The 26389-nt window shown below is 42.6% G+C and overlaps 1 protein-coding gene across 9 annotated transcripts in view; it reads right to left on the bottom strand.

The window, feature by feature from the left end:
- The window catches only part of MYT1L (myelin transcription factor 1 like), a gene marked incomplete at both ends in the record, with an annotated part of 130621 nt that overhangs the window by 67655 nt on the left and 36577 nt on the right, over nucleotides 1-26389 (bottom strand). For 4 of the 9 annotated variants that reach the window (XM_080922390.1, XM_080922391.1, XM_080922387.1 and 1 more), the window contains 6 exons: nucleotides 1211-1461; nucleotides 6924-7138; nucleotides 11261-11368; nucleotides 12992-13082; nucleotides 16912-17046; nucleotides 21532-22497. In XM_080922390.1, coding sequence (XP_080778516.1) covers nucleotides 1211-1461; nucleotides 6924-7138; nucleotides 11261-11368; nucleotides 12992-13082; nucleotides 16912-17046; nucleotides 21532-22497 — 1766 coding nt within the window. Of the gene's footprint in view, nucleotides 1-1210; nucleotides 1462-6923; nucleotides 7139-11260; nucleotides 11369-12991; nucleotides 13083-16911; nucleotides 17047-21525; nucleotides 22498-26389 lie in introns of all 9 variants that reach the window. The other 5 variants (XM_080922385.1, XM_080922386.1, XM_080922392.1 and 2 more) reach the window with 3 other exon arrangements.

The following is a 26389-nucleotide window of genomic DNA, read 5'->3' as shown; positions in this document are numbered from 1 at the left end:
CCTATGGTCTTGATGTCTAGCCACCTGCCCCTATGTTAGGAAGGTAGAGGGCACAGGGACAAGGTCCTTTCTTGAAGCTTCACTCTTTACTATTTTTCAGTGCTGTTGTGACAGAACTGTCAGCAAAGCCCAGATTCCAAGCTTTAATACTAATCTAGACTACATCATATCGGAGCCATTATCCTAATCTTGGTATTATTCATAAAAAGGAAAAACTGAACAACCCTGGTGGAATTTCTATCTTTATGCTTACAGAGAAATGGCCTCTGCACTAGCTTACAGTAGCCCAGATGTCCATGAAGAATGCATGTTCCCTGACACTTTCCCACCACTGGGGAGTAAAACCATCAAAGGGATGAAAGCGTAAGGTGACTGGTCTTCCTCCATTCACATAAATCGCAATGATTTATGACAATGACTCACAGCACCCAGAACCTTCAGATACAGAGGGCTGGTGGTCAGTGCACAGGCTGCACTTCCTGCCACACTACTTCCTGCCACGAGTCCTGGAGAGCCTGCTCACTCTCTTCCCTGCCCACCCCAATGGCTTCCTCTTCTGCTCTCGGTGCCAGCAGCACTGCAGTGGACAGAGTGCCCATATGGAGAAAGGATAGAGCCTCTGTTGGTTATACATGAACTATGGAGTGCCTGCTTCTCTCCACATTCATACATACATGCAAGTAATAGCTTAAAATGGGAAATGGGTCTAGGTATAATATAATCTCAAAATAAAAAAAAATAATAAAAGGTAATTTTTATGCTAAATATAATTTCTTTAACACATGAAAACTTAAACAATAGACACCTTTCCTGAATGTTGCCATCTCTTGTAGCACCAAGGGTGCCTCTGACCTAACAGTCTTGGCTGAGCCCACCGACTATCAAGAGTGCAATCAGATGTCATTTCTTTGCTTCCCTGACCCGTGTGACCTAGGTAGGTGAAGCAATAGCCTCAGATTTATCTAACAATGCTGCCACCAAACTGTCTTATTTAAAGGTCAAGTTGTAACCCAATTTTTGGTTTTGTATACTATTCAACTGAGACATCATAAAGGTCATGGGTGATGGCTGTGCTAATGTCCTAGACACAACTTAGGGTTGGAGGGGACCAAGGCAGCTGCCTACTGTTCTGAGGCACAGAGCTGTAGAGCTGGTAGTGAACAAACTCATAGCCAGTGCTCATGGGTCATGGCTGGGGCCCTGGGCATACCCGGGCAGTACACAGGTCCTGGGGCTTGGTGGACAGGTTCTGTGGCATTTCACGGCAACGTGTGGACAGGTTGAGAATGGCTGTGGCTGCCATGTGTGCGGCCTCCATGTCGTGTGTATAGTCAAAGCTGCTCTTGCTACACGTGCTACTGGCGCTGCTGCCACCACCACAGCTGAGGTTGCTGCTGCTGCTGGGTGCATAGCTGCTGGTGGTGCTGCTGCTGGGGCTGGCATTCTTGCAGTACCGCTTGGCTGCAGAGAGAGAGGACAGTGTGGTTAGGTCCTGCACCTAGGATGCTGGATACACAATTGGTCCTGACCCACCCGTCTTTATACACACAGAAATGGAGGTTATTCATGAAGAGCCCAGATTCTGCCCCCTTCTACACTGTGCATGTTTGAATGAACAGATCATTGGGATGACCTTGAGAGAGGATCACCCTTGTTTTTGACAGACTACTCATATCTGCTGCAGCATCTACCCCTTGAGTAGGGCCGGACTTGGCTACTGTGACATCCAGAAGTCAACCACTTTCTAGCCACATATAGTTGTGGATACCAAATGGGGTTCAGTGTCCCCTGTGTCGTTGACCCAGATTCTCGGAATCCCCAAGAACCACCACTAGGGCTATGAAGACTGCAGGTTTTGTAAAGTAAGTTTCTGGCAGGGCATGCAAACCAGCTCTTATGAGCTAAACCCTTCCTTCCTATAATTCTTATACAGGATTCTGGAGTCAGAGGGAAGACTGAGCTTGGCTTAGATCCAAGGAGAGGGACCTGTCCCTGGTGACTGTGGGGCACCAGAGGACACCTGGGTCTGCTCTTCATTTGCCTGCAGGGTGTCTTTCCTTGCAGATACCTCGATTAGCATTCATTCATGCCAGCACAGGCATATACAATCAGCATGTACTTGGGAGAAAGGGTTAATTTCAGAGCTGCTTCACTGCCTCTCCTTCAAGGTTGAATTATTAGGATGGGTTCTTTAACAGAGAAGCACAGCTAGGTAAGCTCACAGACTATTTTCACCAAGACCAGATATTCCACATTGAGCAACCCTGCCCAGCCCCCTCAGAGTGAGGAGTTATCTAAAGGAACTATGAAAGCAGCAGAGGCACTGAGAGGAGGGGCCTTATAACTGGCCACTGCTCTCCTGATTCATGACCTGAGGGTCTTTAGTACATAGAGTATGACATTTTCAGTTGTCCTCCAAAGAGAAAGAAATACACAAAATGAACCATAAACCTTTTCTCATGACTAACACAGGCTTTGCAATCCATACTATAAAATTATCTTAAAATACAAAAGAGTGAAATGACCCTCACTAGTAATACGAGTTTGGATTAAATGTTGCCTGCTTAAGACTTAGGGGAGGTATGGTATTGGAAAATCATTTTAATAAAACTCAGGTTACTTCAGATAAGACCATGATGACCAGATTCTGGGTCAAGAGTGGCCACTCCATTCTAATTTCAGCCACCAAACTAGGAAACAAATTGCACAAGCAACTGTCCCATTCAGATATCTTCTAAGGAACCACAGGCAGTTTCAACACAGCTCATGAAGAATAAGCAGCCACTTGGACACACTGTTAACTCTGCAGTGTTGGTAACTGATTAACCTGAGCAGCACAGGGGCAAGCAACTCCTGCACTGGGTAGGATGAGGGGTCAGTGGCCACCTGCTTGCTCTCTTCTCCCTCTTTTGTAAATTCCATTAGCATGATTATAGAACTGCACATGTGAGCCCCTGAGTGACTGAGGACAATACAGAGACCAGGCAGAGGCTTGCACATGGGCCACATCTTCAATGCTTTGAAATGTTGTGGATGTGGTCTCAAGTTAACGACTCTGCATTATTACATTTTTTTGATAAAATAAAGAGCATGAGATTGGTTGAGAAACTCAATAGCACATATAAAGTTGGTCTTTGAGATACAGCTTACCATATACTACAGGCTGGTCTAGAATTGAAGAGCCTTCTGCACCTGTCTACCAAGTAGAATACTGGTCTTACCAGCATTTAACTTCTTGTTTCAAAAAGGTTTTCTGTTTTTCTTTTTCAATGGGGATGGCTAGTTCGTGGTCTAGGAAAAAAACTTGTTTGTTTGGTTTCTTTTCTTTTCTTTCTTTTTGACAGGGTCTCAATATGTAGAGATGTACTAGAGCAGGAGGATAATGTGCCCTGTAGTGTCCCTTAGGTATACTGGCACTGAGTTAGGAGAGAGCTGACAGGTACCTCTGGGATTTTAGCTGTGTCCTGCAGCATCCTGTCTTGTGACAATTGCTTCTCAGACCAAGCATACCAGATCTCTAGCTTCCTCCCTCCCTGTGGATGCTATTATATACCCATCACACAGATGCAGACACTAGGGTGGTTCAGGGCACAGAAAGGACCTGGGCTGTAGTCCAGGAAGAATATGTCCTGTTTTGTCCCAGCATTTCATCTGCTCAAAAATACTACATCTGTTGGCAACAATTTACTAAAATAAATCTTGCAAACAATTGCATTCCTCTTATGTTACTTTGATCACTTAGCATTATCTTGAAGTTTTAAGTGTAAATACGGTGCAGCATGCACTTTTCCAGTAGCTTGAGCCATGGAGATGATGCCTGCATTCTGACAAGTGGACAATGCAGAAGGTCAGCAGGTGACTAAATTGTCAGCAACTTCCACACACACCTCTCCATTTCCATCAGTCATACAGCTAGGGTCCTATTCAGAGCTATAATCCTCCTTTTACTATCTACATAGTAATTTTTGTTTTATGTGACATAAAATTTACACTGACTGTGCTTCAATTAGCTCAAGTAAATGATGTCTTTCACCCTGCTAACACTGCCTGATGGTCCACAGAACAGTGGGTCTGAGTCACTAAGGCCACCACAGCATGGTTTTCATTCATGGTGCTGAGGTCAAAAGCATTGCACCGTGAGGGTGACTACCTTGATGCCCTGTGACTGACTGTCTTCCCTCATGTTTGATCATAATAATAATGGCTTATTACACTTTCCACTTCCCTAGCAAAAAGGTCTATTTCAGATGAAACTACATCTTAGGTACCAGCAGATGACGGGAAGAGAATGTGAAAGCTTCTTTCCCGGAGGCCACCAGTGCTTAATAGCCAGGCAACCACATTGATTGCCGCATTCAGACTGCATTCTGTCCCTGGCTGAAGAATACAGAAAATTGTCACAGATCCTCAAGGTTAAACATGGATGCCTTTGAAGACTGAAAACCTAGTGGCAAAACCAACACAAAACCTGCAATTAGAACTTTCTTAGCAGCCTACTCTACTTGGGAGAAATTCTCACGTTCCTTTGAGTATGTCTGTTTCCTTTTCCCTTTTCTGTTTTTTTCATGAATCTTCCCTGAATCCTCATCTCTGCCTGCTTATAATACACAACAAAGAAGTTAAGGGACAAGAGTATTAGCCCCTCTTCTGAAAGTACCCTTAGAGAAATTCACCTTAGTGAATAGTGTCCCCTATATTCCTATCTGTCTGGTTCTCATGGAACCTTCCCATTTGGTGAGACTTAACCAGTTCTTCAGACACCATGACCCAAGCTTCCCTATGCACAAGTGTCTGTCACACACTTGTATGTTTCATCTCACATCTGAACCCTTCTGGCAAGAAGGATAGACTGAGCAGCCTAAAGACTGACAGACAGCAACCACTGGTGAGGTGTTTGGGAGAAGCAGATGATCAATGGAAGGCTGCAGAAGAGCCATGGTAGGTGAGCTGATACCCAAGCCCTATGCCTTAGATACATTACTCTGTAAGAACTATAAATTCTATGCAGGCCAGATTCTCTCATTTCTATAAGAGAAGGAGGTTCATTCTTTTTGTGACTGAAAGAAATCTGGTGCAAATGGAGGGGTGATGGTGCTGCCATAGTCAATTACATTGGAATCGAGATTTTGGTACCCAGGCACAGGGGTGACTTCTCTAGGTAGGGTCTCCTATACAATCTTACGATTCAGCACTTTTGTCCAGGGTGGGTCCTTTTGAGAAATAGTTGTCTGCCAGCAGAGACAACAGGAGAGAACTAGAGCTTTGATTTGCTTCCTCAGAAAGTTGTAAAAGGCTATTCCCTTTTTCTTGATTTCCTGAGAATGTAATACTGTGGTTCAATTGAGTATACTCAATACACTTGTCTTTCCTGGTAGACTTACAGGAAGTTCACAACACAAGTTTTCAAGGCAGTTATCTGTCTGAGCTTGAGAGAATCAGGACCAATATGTATGTGCTCAGTCCTGCCTTTACGGTGGGAAAAGAGCACTCACAGAGCACCTATCACCACTGAGCATCACATTAGCCTTGAGCAGGAACTCTCAGTCCTCCTCTACTCTCAAGGAAGTGAGTGCACTGGAAGATTCTTTGGTTCCAGATCCTGTAGCTCATGAAGTGCAAATCTAATGTAGGCCAAACCGACCCACTAAGAGTCCAGGAAAAAGTATGTGGCTCTAAGACATGGCCATGACTCTCCATTTGTGCCCATGACAGAGTCAGTAAGGTAAAAAGAGAAAGCCTCATCAAGTTGCTTGACAGAACAGTGTCCTGGACCTGCCTTGGAAGAGGGATGTGAAAAAGAACATCTAATGAAGACATTAACCAAATCACTATGCATTGTCAGTGGATTAGAAAGTCTATCAACTGAGTTTACATCTGTGTGAAGATAATTTCCTTTTGATCCTTCATTTGCAGGCAATTATTACCAAACCGAAACCCAAAGCACTTAGTTCCCTGATACCTGTAGTCTTACTTTTGTTCTCTGTGTATCTATTTGTTTGAATATTAAGGAACTGATGAAACACATAGACAATCAAAATGTGAAATGTCAACAAAATATTAAATTTCATTCACAAAACAAATTACTTATCTCTATAAGAAAAACACAGCTTAGGAAGATATAAAGCAGCTTATGTTGAATTGTTAAAATGTTTTGGAATCCCCAGATCTTTCTTTTAAATACTTTCCATATGTGTGTGATTTTAAGAATCTTTTTCAGAGAGGGTCCTTAACTCTTTAAAATCCCCTCTTTTTCCATCTATAGGACAATATCAAATGAGACCTTGACATCATCAGATGACTTGTAAATGTTTTGCACCATCAGCTCTAGGAAGGCAGGGATCCCAAGGCTCAGGGCCAAATGTCCCACATTGAGGCTGGCCTTCCAGATATCCAGATAAAGAAGAAATGCAGGCCTGGTTTGCTCAAACGGCTGGCTGAATCAAGAGTCCTGGGTAGCTTTTAAGACATACTAGTACACAGAGGATCTCTAGGGATCCACCTTAATTGGTCTAGGGTGCAGCCTGTGTATAGACCTCAAACAAGGGCCCAAAAGGCTTCTGATATGTACCATTAAAGAACATTGCCAATGTGGAACTTCTCATTTTTCTTCCAGTAAAACTTGTTTTGGGTATTTGTCTTTTAAAAGGCTCATTAGACAAGGTTACCAGCTTAGCCACACCCCAAAAGATAGAGAACCCAGGGGCTTGTCTACTGTACTCTGTAAACATTCAGAGGCCAATGCCTTGGAGTCACTGCAATAACAGTGCCCCTCCTGCCCAAGGTGCCTCCACCTTCCCCTCCTGGGCCTCTGATACCCATTGGGTAAGCACGAATAGTGGCTGATCTGCAGGACATGGATACACATAACAACAACATCATCAATGGCAACGTGTCTCTCATGTATAAGAGTGTGCACCTCCTACCATCGTCATATCCTTTGGGGGATATGTCCCTGGTTTGCACCTTGGGAGCTATGGCTCTTTTGCCATAAGTATGGTTGTCGTAACTGTTGTATTCAAACGAAGTTTTGGAATATTTCTCAAGCTCCTTGGCCAGGTTGGAGCGCGGTGTGGTTGTGGGAACATTGTTTCTGTAGCCATACTGAGGAATCTCAAGCTGTTTGACAAAGCACATTGGCCTGCAAATAAACAGACAACAAACATCAGCTTGCTTTCGCATGGCTGTCCATGCAGCAGTGCAACATGATTTATATTTATCATAGTGCATATGATTTCTTTCATCTATCAATGATTCAGAATCTTTTGTAGGATTAGACTTTAGTCCTAGTTCTCCTCCCCACCCCACCCCCTCCCCCCAAAAGGAAAAAGACCCTTCGTGGGGTTTACAAAGAGTAAAGGGATCACACCAAATACATGGAATCTTAAAAATAAGAAGAAACAGACACACATAAGGACATAGAATGAGACAAAACTGGATCAGAATTTACCTAGTTGGGCATTAAAATAGAATTGTAGGAAAACCCATGGTTAAATATTCATGTTCCTTCAATATTCTTTATCTAGTAGTCTTTCATCTTAGACGTTGGGATAAAATATTTAAATGGAGGAGTTTTTGATTCTTATTCTTTTACTGATGTTCTGTCCTGTATCTATTTTATAAGTGAAAATCACTTAAGAAACAAAAGAAGTTGAACACTGATCCCCTTATACTCTTCAAGTTTTGTTCTGTATAATACGGATTGGTGTTTGAACATCTAAATCTCAAGTATTAACTCTATCCAAGGTAAAATATTGTTAAAAGTACTTGTAGGTAGCTATCCCGATATCATTACCATTTTTTAAACAGTATATCTATGTAAAAGCGTCCGTAATTTCAGGAGGGGCTATTTATCATTCTATTTCCAATTTATGTCAAATTAAAAAAAAAAAGTACCGCCTCAAGAAAAATGAGTGTTAGGGCAGGAAAAAAACAAAACAAAACAAAACATAGTTAACCATGCATCAGCGTTGGCTCGTGGTCTATTTACAAAGGCCAATCGTGAATGAGAAGAAACTTTTCTTGCCCAGGGGATTGAAACCCGGAAACCCTGCTTGTACCTCACTGGGAAATACTGCCGGTTTGTCATCCCGAAACACCGCCGCAGCATCCAACAAGAAACTCACAGCCCGCACGTCCTCTACTGGATATGCGGCTTGTTCCTCGGCTCTATATTCACGTCCTTAACCGGAAACGCTGCCTCCCTTAGCTGGAAATACAGCGCGTTTCTTAGCCGGATGTACTAACTGCACTACCGGAAACATCGCCGGTTCCACCGGAAACACAGCCTGTACGCAGCTGGACACAACCTGTCTTCGGCTCAAAATCCTCCACACGCAATTCACTGAGAATCACGTCTTGGACTTCCGGTGTGTAAAATGGCAGCTGTTGGGTAGGCTGGCGGGACCACCTCCGGTAAGGGTTTGTGGTAGGCCAGAGAGCAAAGGGAATTCTCTCTGGGACCAGGGTGGTGTCCCTGAGGCTCGGCCTCTATGCACTAGTTCGACTCCCACAGTTCACAGGAAACATGTTTAGAAAATATAAAAACTGCTAAAAGAGATAATAAACCAGAATTCTTTCAGATGTAAAACTCCTGAAATTTTGGTATAATTTTTTTTTAGTATGTATAAAGCTATATAATTTGCCCTTGATTTCACATGGCATTTGCTGTTTGAATTGCTTGACGTTTCAAAAGCAGCTTTTGCATTGTGCCATTAGAATATGAATGTTATATTGCTGAACTATTTTCTTTCTTTCTTTCTTTCTTTCTTTCTTTCTTTCTTTCTTTCTTTTTTTGCTATCGGAACTTTTGACAAGATTTATCCATGTACAGAGATAATTCCTTAAATATTTTATTTTTGTTTGTTTTTGTTGTTCTGATGCTAGATGGAACCCAGGGTATTATGTATGCTAGCGTCATACCTTTTGTTCCTTACTGGTAAGTTTAAGGCTACAGGGCCATGCCTCTGCATGACTGGCTAGCATATATTACACAATGGAATATCTGTGCTACTTTGATGGTGACATAGTATGGAATTAAACCAGCTTACTTGTTTTGGGTTTACAAACTGTTTATCTTTTTTATTTCTTGTTCAAGAGATAAAACAGTATAACCAATTGATAGTTGTTTGAGAGTGTTTTATCAGTCAGGGCATTGTTTCATAGATGTGTGAAGCTCTAGGCTTTGTCTTGATAAATCAGGCGGGATGTGGGAACCTGTGGAGTAAAATGACTACAAGCTTCTACACTTAGTAGCAGGAGGCAACATTTGAGGTGTATTAAATTATTATATTAATATTAAGTTCAATCCTTTTTATTTAGCCAGTGAGACATGGAGAAAACTGGGGTGCTGGACTGACAACTATCTTATAGGGGTTCATACCGATTATTCCAGTTTAGCCAATGGAGAACATGTAGGAATCAGGGAAAGAAGACCAGCATCCTGCTAGAGGCCAAGTGCTTCACAGGAGAGACTAAGCTAGAGTGGGTGAGTTCCTAGGCTTTTTTTGTGAATAGTTGAAGGGACTTGTTACTATTTAGAGGCCTGCCCTTCCTCCACTGACATAACCTTCAGAGGCACATAAGGAGGATTGCCTGCGTCAGTGTGTGAAGTTACTGTCCCTTCTCTCCTATATATTTGGTACTGGCTCCATCTTTTTCCTGCATCAGCCTGGAGGTACTCTAGGTTACAAAGCTACAGAAACAATAGGGTATACTTTACTTCTGGACATCAGGAGATGCTATTTTCAGTTACCTGTCTGTCTTACTTGTCTCAAGGGCTAAGGAGTTTCTTGAGACACCAAGCTCAGCACTTGCTTTGGTGATAGACTTGCACTTACACCCTAGCTTTCATCTGCACCCACATTTTTAGAGTAGCCATTATGAAAGGACTGTGCCTGGTCCTCGGTGTACCTTTCAAAAGTAGCCACCAGCAGAAGGAAAAGAGTAAATTCTTTTGACTACAAGCTCTGTTCACAATTTCCCGCATTTCCTTTGGCTTAGGACTCTGCTTCCTTAATCAATCTTGGGAGTTTGCTAGGATCCTCCAATGATTAGTGGGCTAGGAGGTGGGGGAAGTAGTCAGATAACTTATTTAGTATTCAGTCATATATGCAAAGCGAATATGATAGTAAACAGAAGGCAGAGGCAGACAAGAGGCATGACTAGGTTCTCATAATGCAGAGAATATCAAAAGTCAGAGAGGAATTATCTTGGAATAGAGGGATTATAGCTATTTCTATTTTCTTCTTTATGTTTAAATTTTAATAAACATTTTAACTCTCTTTCCAAAAAAGAAAGGAATTTTAATTAATTGCAGAAGACCCATGAAATACTAGTTGAGGACCAAGAGGATGCTCCTATCTCTTGCCTAGTGGTTTTCTCTAAGTAACTTATCCCAAAGAAATACCTTTAGTAGAAGCCATATGCTGTATCTGTGGGAAAATACTCATTTCTCATTAGAGACAGCCTGTGTGCCTTTTAGCTAGTACAGACTTAATGACTGTAGTATGACATCCACTCAACTGGGTATATTCCAATGAGAACACGTGGACAATAGCATTTGTATGGGGTGACTCAATCATGAGACGGAGTAAGAGAGTGGAAGTACACGGACTGTCACAGATTTCATGATGTGGGTGAGGTCTGTGAGGAATGCAGATGTCTCCCTCTACCAATAATCTTCCCACATCTGGAAAATGGGGGTTCAGTCTTGCTCCTCGGGACTTTTCCTCTTTAACTTGCACTACTAAGTGATGTCAGGTGAGACCTTGTGCTCTGTCTTGCCTGTCAAATGGCAGTGATGCCACCCACTTCCACCCACGTCTCAGGGTGTGTAAGGATAAGAGGTGGTGGCAGCTTTGATGACTTGTTATACAGAAAACTTCCAAGCTCAGGGAATGTGCATTCATCATTCTTGCATTTTCAAAAGGACCAGTGCCACTCATAAGCAGGTGCCATACTTGGCTCCAAACTGGGATGGAATTATATTGGGCTACTCACATTACTAATTTCTTAAACTTCTATTTTATTTAGCATTCATACAATTATGAATTGTCAGGGCTACAAACCACATAACTATATCCAATTCTCTTATTTCACACTGAGCCATTAGAAACCTGGGAGTTACACTGACTGCCAGATTTCTACACCATCTTTCATGATAGAGGGCACAAGCCCCAGTTTCTAATGTGGCATGTCTTCCCTGTGCCGAGAGCACACAGCACTCTCTCTGCTCTGTGTCAGGATAGATTCTCTTGAGTACCTGAGGACTCGGTCTGAGGCCTGGTTGGATTTGGACACATCACAGCTCTGATGTTTCTCTTGGGCCTTTGCCAGTTTTTCTGCAGCAGCAATAGGGCATCCAGAGAGGCTACAATGACAGAAGATAGATTTAATTGAATGGTCTCAAATGGCTTGGCACATATTGATACACCCACCATGTTCTGTCCTTCAGCCAGCTAAGACAACTCTCAGGTAAACGGAGCAAGGGGAGTTTCCCAGTCTGCCTGGTACTGTTTATTTCCTGGGCTTTGGCACATAGGTCTTATGACAGCACCATACCTGTCCAGTGAGCATGCCAAATTTTAGGAAGCAAATGAAACACAAGATGGTTACAATTTCAGGCAGAAATTCTGGAGTGCTGGCCATTTCTGCAGGCCAGGCAGTGGCAGCTAGGAAAGGTTTTTTTTTTTTTTTTTTTTTTTTTTTTTTTTTTTTTTTTGACAGACTCAATAGTGGCAGTTAGTTGGCTACACCAGAAGGTGGCACTCTGAGCTTCTTGCTGTCAGAGGTAGCAAGGCTTCAGGGACTCTGACTTCAGCTCACCAAAGGAGTGGGAAAGAAAGAGAGGGAAAGAAGGCAGGAATATCTCCAGGAGGACTTCAGTCAAATGTGATTCGAAACTAGTTCAATTGGTCGGTATGGCAGAGGGAACAGTGAGGCTTCTTTGTTTGAGCTGCTTCCTCAGAAAGTCATAGTACCTGCAGGCTTGCCTCCATGTGTTCTAGATCTGAGTGGGTGTCCAGCCATGCACACACATGTGCTGAGGGCAGAGAAAGGGACTAACATAGGTGCTGCACAGCTGTCAGCAGGGATCTCCTACATGACTGCATCGCTGCCAGCTCCTGCAGACTCAGGACCAGAGAACTCTGCAGGGCATAGAGCTGTGCTCTGTTCTGTTAGAAACTTCACACCAGTAACTGAGCTGCATGTTGTGACTAACCAGTGAGACAAAAACTAAGAGAAATTTTACAGCTTCCTTCCTCCACTTAGAAGAAACTTAAGCCATGGCAAGACAAATCTTAACAGAATTGCATTTTGCTACTGCAAAAGAAGTGATCTGATATCACCTGGATTTTCAGAGGAACTTAGGGATTCTTCTAAGGTCTGGAGAGGATGGGGAAGAAAGCTGGAACACCATGGAGAGTACGATTCTGATGATGTATCTTTTCAGCAGTAATTGAGTTAAAGCCATTGACCTGGAGCAGCACCCTCACTGGTGTGCCCTTTCCAGGTGCGTTTGGACATCTGCTCATATTTTAATGATGTCCATGCTGCTGGTCAGGGTATTCATCGAATTCAGGAGCAGTCAAGTTAGTCATACGTATTAGCTCTCCTGTGTTCACCATTCTGCATGGGAAGTGGCAGACAGCCTCTCCTATGAGGGAAGGTGAGAGAACCTTGCTTGATTCCTTCTGCTCACTTTTATTTTAAGTGACTATTGGTTCCATCTTAGTTGCTGTACCTGACTAGGGGACTTTGTGAGAGTGCTCTATTATACTGGAGGAGGCAACATAACTGAAGAAATTAAGTCTTCAAAAACGGGCAACAAAGCCTTTGACATTCCTGTACGTTCTGTGACTGACTCTTTAGGAGAAATGTGTGAGGCCCACCAGTCTCCTTTGGAAAGGAGGGATGCACAGCAGTAAGAGCTACCATGGGGCAGAGCTGTGGTGGCTTCCTCTAGCACAGACCCCAGCAGAGTTTGGCTTACCTTCTGTGTGAGTTCCTGTTGCTATTCACATGCCCTCGCCCCGTGCAGCCTGGAGTGGGACACTTGAGAACATTTTCATGCATGGCAAGAACTTGACAAAGGAGAGGCAAAAAAAAATAGCCCAGCATTAAAAGAGAGAAGTGATGAGAATACAATATACAATTGTTTCAACAGGCTAGATTCGTTTACAACAAACTACAAACGTCTGTGATGTGCATGGCCAGGAAACATATGTGGGAAGAGAAAGAAGGTTGTATGACTGTACTCAGGCATGCAAAGCGGGGTGCACTGGCAGGGAGCCATGGGGTTCAGAGAGCGCCATAACTGAACAGTCCCATGTGGGACAGAAGCAAGGGCTACCCTAGTGTATCCCATAGATAAGCACTGGATGCTGATCAGCCATGTAACAGCACATAGCCTGGGCATTTTAAAAAACATGCCTGTGCTTTGGGAACACATGGGATTGTGAAAGTCTGATGTGAGTGAGCTTAAATCTCATTTTTAAATAAACCACATTTACTTAGGAAATTAGCAACTTTTTGTGCTTCCGGTAGAATGAACAGGAATAGTAAGATCACTGCATTTTTACCACGTGAAATTAATGAATAAGAAGATGAGAGAGCTGGTCCCCAGGGCAGGAGGACACACTGCCTGCTGGCATCCAGGGAGGCTGGTCCTTATTGCTCCATCCTCTGTCTGCTGAGGCTTGTGGGGTTAAGAGTGCTGGGGAAGTTAAGACAACAGACTCCAAAGGACCCTGCTGGCCACATTCTCTGTCCGTCTGAGCTAGAAGTCTCCAAACCCCAGTCCTAACTGTCTGCGGTCAAATGGTCCTGTGAGGTCTGCTCAGCCACATTTGCCCACACCTGTCACTACCGCCTGTGGCTTTTCTCTGGAGCAGTCTCTTCCACATGCCCTTGCTGTTGCACCTGTCAATGTTTGGTGTCTTTACTATTGATGAAATTTAAAACTGCTTTGTTCTTAAGCTTTCATAGTTCCTGTCTCCTCTTTAGATATGGCCAAAGTTTAGTAAATATGGATCAAAGTGGAAATGTTAGCATTCAGCTCATTTCCTGTGGGGGCATGGAGGGGGCAAGGAGACCCCCTTTTAGTGGAATCCCGAGCTCAGTGGAAGATATGCCCTTCTCTTTGAACTCTGCAGTCTCACTAGCCCATGACCCTGTTAGAATGGCACACATTCCTCTTTACCTTAACACATGCTTTCTTTCTCTTTATGCTAAATATTTCTATTATAAAATTCTCCCTGGGGAGAGCAAACAGTTTTCAGGCTTGGCTGTGTGGTAGAGTTTTAGTGTCTTGTGTCCTGCTAAGTGGGAACACAAATATCTATGTTCAGTCCACACCTGGAATGGCATCTGCTTCCTCAGTTTACAGGTTGCCTGTGTGAACTATCTCAAACTATTTCTCTTCTTCAGTTTGGAGTATAAGCCCTCACTACTTTTCCCAGTCTTTCTCTGAAGCACCTATAGAAGACTTTCAAACAGGAAGCCTAGTGACCTCTAACCCTTCCTCTCAGGCTCCTTCTGAACCTCAGTCATGGCCTTCATACCCGGGGCTTTTGAAGAATGCTATTTTACCTGATTTGCTGCCCCCATCTTTTCTTCTTTACCTCACATTTCCACACAAACCTATGTTTGGACTCCTTCCTTTTACTCCCACTTCATGTCTTTCCCTGGCAACGCATTCCTGCTTTCATTAGTGCTCAAAAGGTGCTACCCAGGGTGCCACCCACTACACCTACTTGTTGGTATCCTCCCATACTAGGTAGCATGGTCTAAGCCTGTATTGTGGGGTGTTGACAGACACTGTCTGGCTCAGCCAGGGTCTCTTTATGCACAGAACTGCCCTTTGTCATCTAGTCAGTATATTATAGTGGCAGAGCCCTCCATTGAATCCATCTGGGTGAAAATGGATGGGAAGCCAGCTCAGGAAAACAAACAAAGCTACCATAGTGTATTCTCCTTAGCTTTTACCTTTACACTTTGCAGTATTAAAAAGAAATACTCATGGGAGAGTAGTTAGAGTTCCTCTGTACCTCCATGCCCGGTGTACCCTTTATGAGACAGAGTCTCATATAGACCAGGCTGTGTCAAACTCAGCCCTCCTACTTCTACTTCCCAAGTTCTGGGATTACAGGAATACACCCTGCCTGCCTTTAGAAATGCTTTTCTTCAGACAGTGAGTTTATAACACCAGGTCATACCTGAGCCACACTTACTACCTGCTAAGATGGGTCTACATGTGGCCAACCAGGGCAGGCCTATTCAGTTTCTCACTCAATAGAGCAAAACCTGTGCTTGAACCACATCTAGATATTTCCTGTGAAAATACAGAGTCAGGGAGAATTCTTATCCATTGAAAAGGATTGATCTTGAAGGCAAAAACCTATGCCCTGGAGAAAAGAAAATCCCATAAAGAAACCTTTCCTCCTAAAGCATTAGCTCTCAGCCTTGGTGCCTTATTTTGTACTGAGAACCTGCAACATGGCTGATGCCAAGAAGCAGGTTAGAGCTGAAATGATGAGACACCAGGCCCAGGGTTTAGATTGATGATGGGTTTGGGAATTTACAGCTGAGTTCAGAATCGTTCAATCCTGCTCAGATGATCTTTAAAGTACTGAGCCACCTATCACCAGCCAGCGTGCTTCCCTTGAAAGAGAAAGGAGATGGAGTCAGATTGTCATGTTCTTCATCTGGTAAACAGGTCAGTGCTCCCTGAGGAGTTTATGCCATTGAATGGGTCAGTGCTTGCATTTGCCAGCCAAGCACCCACCACAGTGCTCACATGTGGAAGCCGCTGTCGTCAACCATGCGTCTCCCTGTCATGTAACACACGGGATTGTAGACATACCTGGATTTGTTTATTTTCACAACTTTTCATAACCATTCTCAAGACATTCACAGGAAACATATGCATTTTATTAGGCATTGGGAACCTGGAGCCACAATAGCATGTGAACATATTTTACCAGAGAGTATGCAGCTTTCCCTGTTTCTAATGTTGCAAGAGCTGCCTGACCCCTGGCAGGTTTGCTCCACAAGGGTCTTAGGGGTGCCCATGGTAACTTTCTCAAAATGCTTGTGATTCAGCTGGTCATCTAGCCACACCATGAACCACCCCCCCCATGGGAATCTAAAGGAGGACACTGCATGCTGTAGGTTCATCCTAGGCGTCTATCATCTCATTTATCCCTGAACCTCAGTGTGGACCTCAGACAGCTGATTCTCATTGATTTTACACATGCATCATAGTTCTTGTCAAGAAAAAGGTAAACACAAAAGGATATATATCATTTTAAATCTAAAAGAAACACTTTTCACAGATTGATTTTCTAGTCTTGAAAACTATCTACTAGAAGGATGTAGAGAGGTGTAAAAGAAAACCCCACCAGCTCCAAACCTGCTCATTTAACATCTTTAGTGTGCAAATGCACCTGCAATGTAAAACAGACTGCAGTGACTGTAACAAAAGTGTTCTCAACGCTGCTTGGACAGAATGCAGTAGTTCAGAAATTTGGGCAGAAACCCCAAGGCCTACTTTTCCTGGGATTTCTAGAAGACCAGCATGGATAGGTTGTCTTAGAGGCTGGCTAGTACAGTTCTGTAATGTGTGAGTTCAAGTAGAGAAATGACCTGCTGGGGAAAACAATAAATAAAACTGACACTAGGAGCAGAGCCCAGGTAGGCCTGGAAGCCTATTTCAGGGAGTCAGCTTCAAGGTGAGCCACTCTTCAGAATATCCAGGAGATAGGAGGAAGCTTCCTGAGCTGCCCTCTAGGCTGAAGAAGAATCTGGTCAGTGATAGCTGCACTGAGGTGTCATGAAGATGAGGTTGGGGAAGGGATGATTGACAGAGCCAGAGTGCTTGCACACCCCCGGGAGCGGCGAGACACGACTTACTTTCTGGAGGGACCCTATCTTTGTGCGGGCATCCAGACAGACTGCGGTGATGCGGGTAAAGCCCAGTTACGTGGCCGGTTCCATCACACCCGGGGGTTGGACACTTGCTCTCTCTCTTTTCTGTTCTTGAGGGATCTAAAAGCGACAACAGGTGTCAAGACAATGAACGTTTACCAACTGCAGACTCATGCGGTTATCCAGCAACCTGAAGAGACCTTTGCTAAATAGAGAAATTAGGCAGGTGTCAGGGACAGGCTGGGACATCAGGCTTTTGCTTCATAGCTTTTTGGGTGTGGGTGATATTTTCAACCTCTTACAGTGTATTCAGGAATGATAATTTTGGTTTTTATCCAAAAGGAAAATAAAGGCACCTATCTCTAACCTTAACTCTTTGATTAATTGGTTTCCCGTGTGTTACATGATAAGCTGTGTTGCTCAAAGAAATCAATGTATATAGTGATGAGACAGTGACCTTCTTAGAGAACAAAATTCCATATTGTTTTCATTCAGCATTTGTTCCATACAGTTCAACCAGAGCAAGGTGCTGTTCAAAACCCATCTCCTGATTCCCACTTTGGAGTGCTCTGGTCTCAATATGCCACAAACTACAGAATTTTCCTGCAGATTTTTCTCTCTGTGGTTAAGCAACACTGTTTCTTAGCATAGCAATTCAGCCCATTTTTGGAAAATCAACTGAACTCTCAGAAGGCACTGTAAGCAAATGACGGAAAGGGTGGCGATCCCACCTGGCAGGGTGATGGGCAATCAAAAAACGCTTCAGAAGCCGCTGGAGCAACCATTTGTTTTGATTTCTTCGTCTGTACTTGGAACCAGAGGAAGGCTCGTGTAATGCTGTGCATGCATACACAAAGTAGGAGGTCGGGCTGATCTAGAGCGCTGCCAGCTTCTCTGCAGCGCCAGCCAAGAGCCAATCAGAGCAGACGTTTGGTCCAGAATTGAATGCTGGATGCCAGAGATGTAACGATATCCTAATAGAGGTTTTCTATACCCAGATCAACCAGTTCACCCTCATGCATTACAACAGTTCTAGAAAGTATTTCTAAGGTCAGCTCAGCCTGAATAATAAGTAGTACATTGTGACACACTGTTTTGGAACAAGTATTTGAAAACCAGTTGCTTAGATTACCAAAAGTAGTCATTATGTGTTGGTTCAGTAAAGGCTAGAGCTAAGATTTCTTTAATAGTTTCATTCTTTTATATGAATATCTCATTAATTAGGCCAATTATACTTGGTAGAAAAATGTATGCTTTACTTTTGGTTAAGAATTTGTTTATACATAAGAGAATATTTTGAGTTTGATTTTTATTTGTTTTGGCCTTTTGAGTTGGAAAGTCATTCTGGCCTGGATCTCAACTATATAACTCATGTTGGCTTTAAACTCATGATGATACTTCTGCCTCAGTCTCCTAAGTGTTAGGATAACAAGCGTGAACCACTGGTACCTGGCCTGATTTTGGAATGTTTGAACTCTTACAGACTTGTTTCTGTCACGTATGAGAATATAAAATAGAAAAGGACTCCTGGGATCTTACAAATGCTATTATGTTGGACATCCCCCTTTCCTTTTCTGCTAACATGTCATACATACTGCTTCTCTCAGGTGCTATAATCTCTACAGCCAGCACTGGTGTGGAACAAAACATGCCCTTGGCATTGCTAGCTGCTGTCCTGCCTCTACCCTGGCCTCATGGCCTCTGCCAACAAACCCAAGAGTGAGTCTTAGTGTTCCATTCCACCCTTTAAAACCTTACAGATACAAAGTAAAGCCTAGTATTTTGTTGCCCTTTGAGTAATTCCATTATGCTGATAAAAGTAAATCCATGTCATTATAAAATAGTAAGCACACAGTAACAGTTTCAAAGGACAGCAGTGATAATATAAAGTACTAAGTTTAAGAAACTTTTAACTAGATACAAAAGACTTGTACAGGATTAAAAAAAAAACAGCTTACAATCATTATTATTCAATTTAATCACAAAGTAACTGCTTTATATGACCCAGTTATTTCTTACAAATAACATGATTTCAAAGATGTTGAAACAGTTTTGAAATTAAGTGACTTTTATATTTAAAAAAATGTCTTAAAACTCTCTGAGGTTATAGAGACTAGGAGCATAGTCTGCTCTGGGCTCGCTGCTGAGATGGGGCCACCATTGCCTCCACCATCAATCTCCTTTGATTCCTTGTCTTTTGCAATCTCAAGTCAATGTTCAAACAAGCAGGAAAACACAAAGCAAACCATGCCATCACTTAACAGAAAAACAAGTGTGCTGAGTTCAGCTTACTTATTTCCCTTCTGCCCTGTAGGGAGAGGCAGGGAGTTGTGTGGAAGGCAAAAGAGCTCCTTTCACACTAACTTAGTATTTTGAAATGTTACATACTAGTGTTTTAATGAAGTATTTTCAGTCAAGATGTGTGGAATGGGGGTAGATCCACGTGTTGTCTTTAAAGAGGCAACAAAGAAACCACAACACAGCTGCTGATGGGCAGCTTCAGGCATGTTGGTAAGATATGGTCCCATAAATTTAGCTATTTTTTAAAGCCGGCTTTAGTCTGTTTGCTCCTTTTGTGGTTTGTTTTTTGATATGTGTCTGTGTATAGATGTGCACGTGTGTTTCCTTGGCTTCATCTACTTGGCTCCGAATGTAACTATAGATAGAGACAAAGAAAGTTGGAAAATGTTGATGGAAAACACCAGAAACTTTGGTCAGAGTAAACCTGAGAAAGTTGAGATGTGGTGACTAGTGCCTTCCATCTCGAGAGAAAATTCAGGCTCCTAACCTTCCCCTTCTCATGACAAAAAATGGACCTTAGCATTCACTGCCCCATTCTCATTAAAGGAAAGCAGTCAGGGCCTTTTCCATGTTTTTGCATAAAAGTAAAGCAAAATGACAACAAAGCAAAGTGTCCTGTGCTTGGAGGACTCGGAGCTAGAGAAGCCATGGGGATGCTCACTCTCTGGTACCTTGTTTGCCTCCACCAACATGGTTACTCACTTTCATTCTCAACACCAGAGCGAGGTCTCGGAAACTACTGCTTAGAAGTCTGAAACGTGAGCCTAGAATATATCTGAACAACAGCACTCATATGGCAAGGCATGGATTTCTTTCTAAAATTGTTTGAATTTTTTCATTCTCACAAATAGAACTAAAATCCTGTAATTGATCAAGACACCACATCTTATCCAAATGCTAGTGTCATTGTTTAAAACACACGTGCCATATTTCATGGTGTTTCAAGGGGAGCCTGCAGCTCCATGCTGCCCTTGGAAGCACTCCTCTGGCGGTCTGTGCTTGTCTCTGAGGTGACTGGAAAGACCACATCCAGGCACTAGTTGGGCATTAACCATGGGAGCTCTGGCTCAGGCTACTGCCACCTTAGTGATAACAATGTTTAACAGGTCATGGAGCTATGAGCACACCTTGAGAGGAGAGTACACACCTGTGTCATGACAGGGAAGATGTAGTTTTTCTGATTGGTCAAGCTCGGTTCAGCAACTGATTTTCAAACTAAATTCCTGAATCTCATGATCAGATCCATAGTAAGGAAACCGAGTATTCATAATGTACATCATAAAATGAAAATCAGAAAAAGGAACGTTTTTGGTGATAATACAGAAAAGACTTAAGGAACTACCAATTTCTTTTTTGAGATAGTTCTGATAGATCTTTCTCAGTTCTGAGTCTTGTGAAGACTCAACCATATGAACGTGCTTTCTATGTGAAGCTGAAACAAGGTCTGTTCCAGTTGCAGACGCTACTATGAACACTGTTCTGTCTGGTTAGCTAAGCCAAATATATAGATAGATGCAAATATGTGTTCACATATTTTATGAAATAAAATAAAATTCAGCTAAACTATCATATTGTATAGTTTTGAGATTTAAAAAAAAAAACACATAGTTTTTGAGAAGAGAGTAACAATTGTTTCCACAATGCAACAGAGCTAGTAAAGGGAATGGGTATTCTAGAGAAATTGCTATTGGTTTCAGCTATGGCCTCTTCGTGTCTTGCATGGCAAGTGGTTTCCTTAGCTAACTTTCATGGATAATTAATGTGCAGTCACTGTCCTTATCTCACACCATCGGTCATCTTGTTGCTGTTCAATTCCCTTTGGGTATTTTCTGTGGAGGCAGTTTCATCAATAACTGTCACTGGGTGATAATTTTATAAATCATGAAGCCATCAATTCAATCCAATTTATGAAGAAAGTGCCTCATCCCTGATTGACTGGTTGTTACCTAAACCCTTGCCACCATTCAGCATAGATCATGGTTCCTTTGTAACAGCATGGCTTGGCCCTAATGGTCTCTTGTATATGCACTAGCCCTGACTTCTACACAGATATTGTTTCCACTGGTATCTCATGTATCTGCACTACTGACAACATGTTTACTCGTTTTCTGTATCTCTCTGACAAATATTTTATTTGTTCTATAGACAAATCATCACATGATGGAGTTCTTAAACAAGCTCTAAAAATGTGCATTGAATGTACGATTTATAGAGATTTACAGTCTAACAGACTATCATCAACATCTCTCACTTAGCTCACATTTGCCTAAAGCAACTTACGTTAGGTAGAAATATTACCTTTACCATAGTATGGCTTTTTGACATGGCTGTCACTGGATTTGGATTTTCTGTCTTCCCCAGCCAGCTGTCTTGGAGACTGGTCCTCATAGGCTCTCAGGTTATCCCTTCTCCCAGCATCCATGGCCATCTTCTCCCGCATGGCCTTGGCTCTCTCTGTCTCCAAGGCAATGGCTTTCTCTAGCAGAGTCAGGTTGCCCTTGGTCATGTCAAATACTTCCTCAGACCTGTCTGAGTTCACTGAGGTGGTGTCATCATCCCTCTCATGACACCCATCCTCCTTGGCACAGCTGGAGAACGTTCTAGATCTGGGGCTTAGCTGCTCTTCCAGCCGCATAAGGTTCATCATATCCGAGTAGCTCCTGTCTGGCGTCCTCCCAGGAAAGTCGTCCTCCTGCCGGACATGTTGGCGCACACTCATGTTGGGTGGCTGACTCCTGTCCTGCTGGTTGGTCTCGCTGAGTTTCCTGGCCAGGTCAAAACACTGGTTCCTCAGGCACTCTAGACTGCTTAGACACACTTCCTCATCACTCTCCTCCACCATCTTCTCCATGAGTCCATTGTTCATGGGCTTCCCTAGCATGACATAGTTCATATTTCTACTGTCCTGCTGTGACATCCCCTCAGCATAACTTCTGTCACTGATATTCTCTGATAGCACAACACCATGTCCTTGTGCCAACAGCTTAAGGGAGTCCACTGTCTCTCTGACAACATCACTGTCTAAGTCTAGACTCAGTTCAGTTTTTCGGCTGGGGTTTTCATTTTTGTCACTATCGTCCTCCAGACTATTGGAGGTATTGCTGTTCATTTCTGACTCAGTCCTGGCCCGGTACGCTGCGTCCTCAGCAATTTTGCCAAGATTTAATAGCGACTTAGCTACCAGCTCATCATAGTTATCATACTCATCATTGTTGTTATCATCCTTTTCTGTGTCCTGCATTATTCGAGTACAACTCATTTGATGGTCTTCTGCAAAGAAATAGAGAAGACAAAAAGGAAAAGAGAGACGTGGCTAGACTGTGAAGTCTATTGGTACACTGTGGACAGCAAGCTCACAGAAAGTCAAACCCTGCTTGTCCTAGAAGAACCTATAAGACATCTGCTGCTGGATAGAAAAATGTAGACATAAAAAATCATGTTAAAGAGCAGGAGGCTTTTTAAGATATCTATGGAGAGCTAAACTCCTTTAGTTAATCTTAAAGTTAGCCACTAAATATGATAAACATAATATAAAATATACATCATTATTTTTAATATTCTAATTTACCACCTGCATTGGCTTTATTCTCAGCCAACAGTTGGTGTACCAATCATAGCCATCCCATCACTGAGCTTTCTAAAAGTTCTTGAACTTTCCTTTTTGCTAATTCTAGAGGTTCTCTGTAACCCCTTTAAGTGACTTATTTCCAGTCATATTTACACATCACAAAAGACAACCCCAGATTTCTGAATTCACAAAGGGAGGACACTCTGTCATAAGAACACTGGATTTGAATGTGATAGCTTCCAGTCAGTGAAGTGACAGGAGCTCTATAGTGACATGAGAAAGGAAGAACTCAAAGGCTGCCTGTCTTCTCTTTGGACAAGTTGGGCATTAACAGTGGCCACATGTCCCTGGGTCAGAAGGGGCTGATTCACTGTGGCATGCATTTAATTTGTCTATCATTTAATTTGTCCTGTAGTAATAATATATTCACCCATCTCATCAGCTTGAAGAAACTTGAATAAGATACACTCAACATCAAAATACTTAAAGTGTTTTTTAAAAAGTCCATGTTAAGCATGACGTAAATTCTCTATTTCATCAGAAACCCGTTTGGCTTTCACTCAGGGAGCAGTTGGGATTTGAATCTCTATTCACAGCTCTACACAATTGCTGTCATCTGCATTGCGAAACATAGATAATAATAAAGGAGTTTTCAAACTCATTCCCCTTTGGTTGGATGGTTAATGGATGCCATTGCACATCTGTCCTTTGTTTCCATGATTCAGATGCCAGAGAATGTTCAGAGTTTGATAATGATTTGGAGGAATGAGGCCTATTGACTAGTTGCAAACACCAGCTGACTAAAGCTGAGATACTGAACCTATGGTGCTTTCATTATGGATTTTATGCAGAAAAGGTTCGTGTTAGCAAAAAGAGATTTGGAGCTCAATATAGCAATAACTGAAAATAGCATCCCACCTGGAGTCAACAAATATTTAGGATCTGACCCACTCTCCAGACAGCAGCATGTGTTAGTTAGAGGGCATCACTTGCTGTGTGAACCAGATTCTGTGTCTCTCTGGACACAAACCTCTTCATTTCACCACACTCTGCCTGCATCGTTTTCCTTATTATGAGGGTAAAATTCACATCAAAGAATAGGAAAAAAGAAAAGAAAACAGAGCTAGCAAACATAATCACAAATGTGGGAAAGCTAATCACAGATGCATACTTTGTTGTCAGCTGGCAACTCAGCTTTTGGGAGTTAAGAGCATCTTGTTCTCATGAGTTTTTGGAAATGTGACTTTTATATTCTTTTGATTTATATACTTTTGTTATGTTTGTGGGCTGTAACTGGGTTGTCCTTGGGAACTACAAAGCTATTCTATCCATATGCAGCAACAGTGATGGCTTGGGTAACTGTCACCATTATCCATAGAGGATCAACCATGAGATAAATTTGTAAACCATGATTCGGAAGGGAAGTAGAGAGTATGTGCCACAAGTTGAAAAATTAAAACATTTAGACGTATTTTATTTGTGTGTCTTTGAGTATGTGTAGGTACATGTGTCACAGTACTTATGTGAAAGTTGAGGACAGTTTAGGGAAGTCCTCTCTTTCCCCCACGTGGAAGTTCAGTTGGTAAAGTAGTTCATGAAAACATAAGGATCTGCACTTGATCTGCACTTGATCTCCAGCACCCATGTAGAAGCCAACTGTGGTGGCACATACCCGTAATCCCAGCACCGAGGGAATGGAGACGGAAGGATCCCTGGGGCTTGGTAGCCAGCCAGCCTAGCCTAATTACTGAGCTCAGTTCAGTGAGAGCCCCTGTCTTTAAAAATAAGGTGGAAAGTTATAGAGGAAGATGCCTTATGCTGCATTCTGGCTGCCATATGTACATTTAGTGTACACTTGCACCTGTACACACATATATACCCACATGGACACACACAAGGAGGAGGAAGTCATTGACTGGGATAATCGGGGGAAAATCTTGTCTCACCCCTGTTGCATTTCTAAGCTTAAAAATGAATTCTGCTCTGGAAAAGGACAAGACCCTTGTGAGCCTTTACAGCAGATGTAGTAGGTGTAATGCTGTTGACTCTCCAGTTACTCATCTCTGGTTTTTGCCCACCCTGCTTTCTGTATGGCACAGCCAAGGAGTTCATCTCAGCCCCTTACTATTGCTCTACATCACCGTTGCCCAAGAAGATGAAAAGAGAAATGGATAAGCTGCTTTGCTCAGTATCCCAGCCATACTGACCCATGAAGCCGAGGAACTGTGAGACAGGGTTGGTCCCTTCTCTGTCTGAGTACCAGGAAAGAGCCAGGCTTTCTCCAATATGTGTAGCAGGCCTGCTTCCCACAGGGAAGTACATTGGGAGAACACTGCACATGCTCTGGTGGGTTTGGAAGGCAGTTACGAAATTGGTGGTTATGCAACTGGCCCTGTCACTCTTACACTGTTTAGTGTGTGAGGACAGTGACCTTACAAAGTCATAATGAACTCATCTATAAGGTAGGGATAATTATCTGTCTGTCCCCTCCTCTAAAATTCTACAAACACCAGAGTGAGGCACACAGACTACATGTATTTCAAATGCCTGGCATGGGTGGTAGTTGTTTTCTGATACTTTCTCTTCCAGAGCAGATGCCTGGAAAAACTAGCCTATTCAAGGAGGGAATCTGGAAACAGACGATAGAGAATGCATCTGAAGACAGAGCGTGCCGCATGATTTGGCCTTTCTTCAAGTTACTAATACTCTGTGTCATCTGAGGCCTCATGAATGACAGCAGCAAATGTGGAAATGGCTGAGAAAATAATATTTAGGGCCAAAATTCTTACAATTTAATAGAATTCCTCGAGTTACCAGTATTTAACTGTTTCAAGGTCTCCCCTAAAGTTAACTCCTAATTATGTGGACTAATGGCGGAAAACAGGCTCCAAGCCATTAGCAAACTGATTCTAAACAAGTTCTGTCTCAGCCTTGTCATAGTAAGTATTTAGAATCCCATGTCTGGTTATCCATATTCAGATAATTTACCAGCTTGTTTTCTTTCTGCTGAGGCTAACATTGAAAAAAGACTCCATCATAACTATGGGTTTTGGCAAACAGTCTAGAATTTTCTGTACCAGTCAGGGACTAGAAATGAGGTTCAAATATTCTAACTCACAAAACTTTTAAGAGTCAATATTACTTGTTTCCCTCTAGTGGTTAATGTTCTCTCAAAGACAGTGGGTGCATTTGTGATGAACAAAGCATTTTTCAGAAAATAAATGCACATGTTTATGTTCTCAGTAAAAAAAAAACGGCAGCCAACAGAATGGGAAAAGATATTTACCAACTCCACATCAGATAGAGGCCTAATATCCAAGGTATACAAAGAACTCAAAAAGCTAGACACCAGAGAATCTAACAACCCTATTAAAAAATGTGGTACAGAGCTAAACAAAACGTTCTCAGTTGAGGAATATCGAATGGCTGAGAAACATCTGAGGAAGTGCTCGACATCCTTAGCCATCAGGGAAATGCAAATCAAAACAACCCTGAGATTCCACCTCACACCAGTCAGATTGGCCAAGATCCAAAACTCAGATGACAGCAGATGCTGGCGAGGTTTCGGAGAAAGAGGAACCCTTCTCCACTGTT

This window comes from Micromys minutus, assembly GCF_963924665.1.
Source record: "Micromys minutus genome assembly, chromosome: 1".
NCBI classification, from domain to species: domain Eukaryota; kingdom Metazoa; phylum Chordata; class Mammalia; order Rodentia; family Muridae; genus Micromys; species Micromys minutus.
Note: the sequence above shows the minus strand (reverse complement) of the source record. Positions and strands in the feature narration are given on the sequence as shown.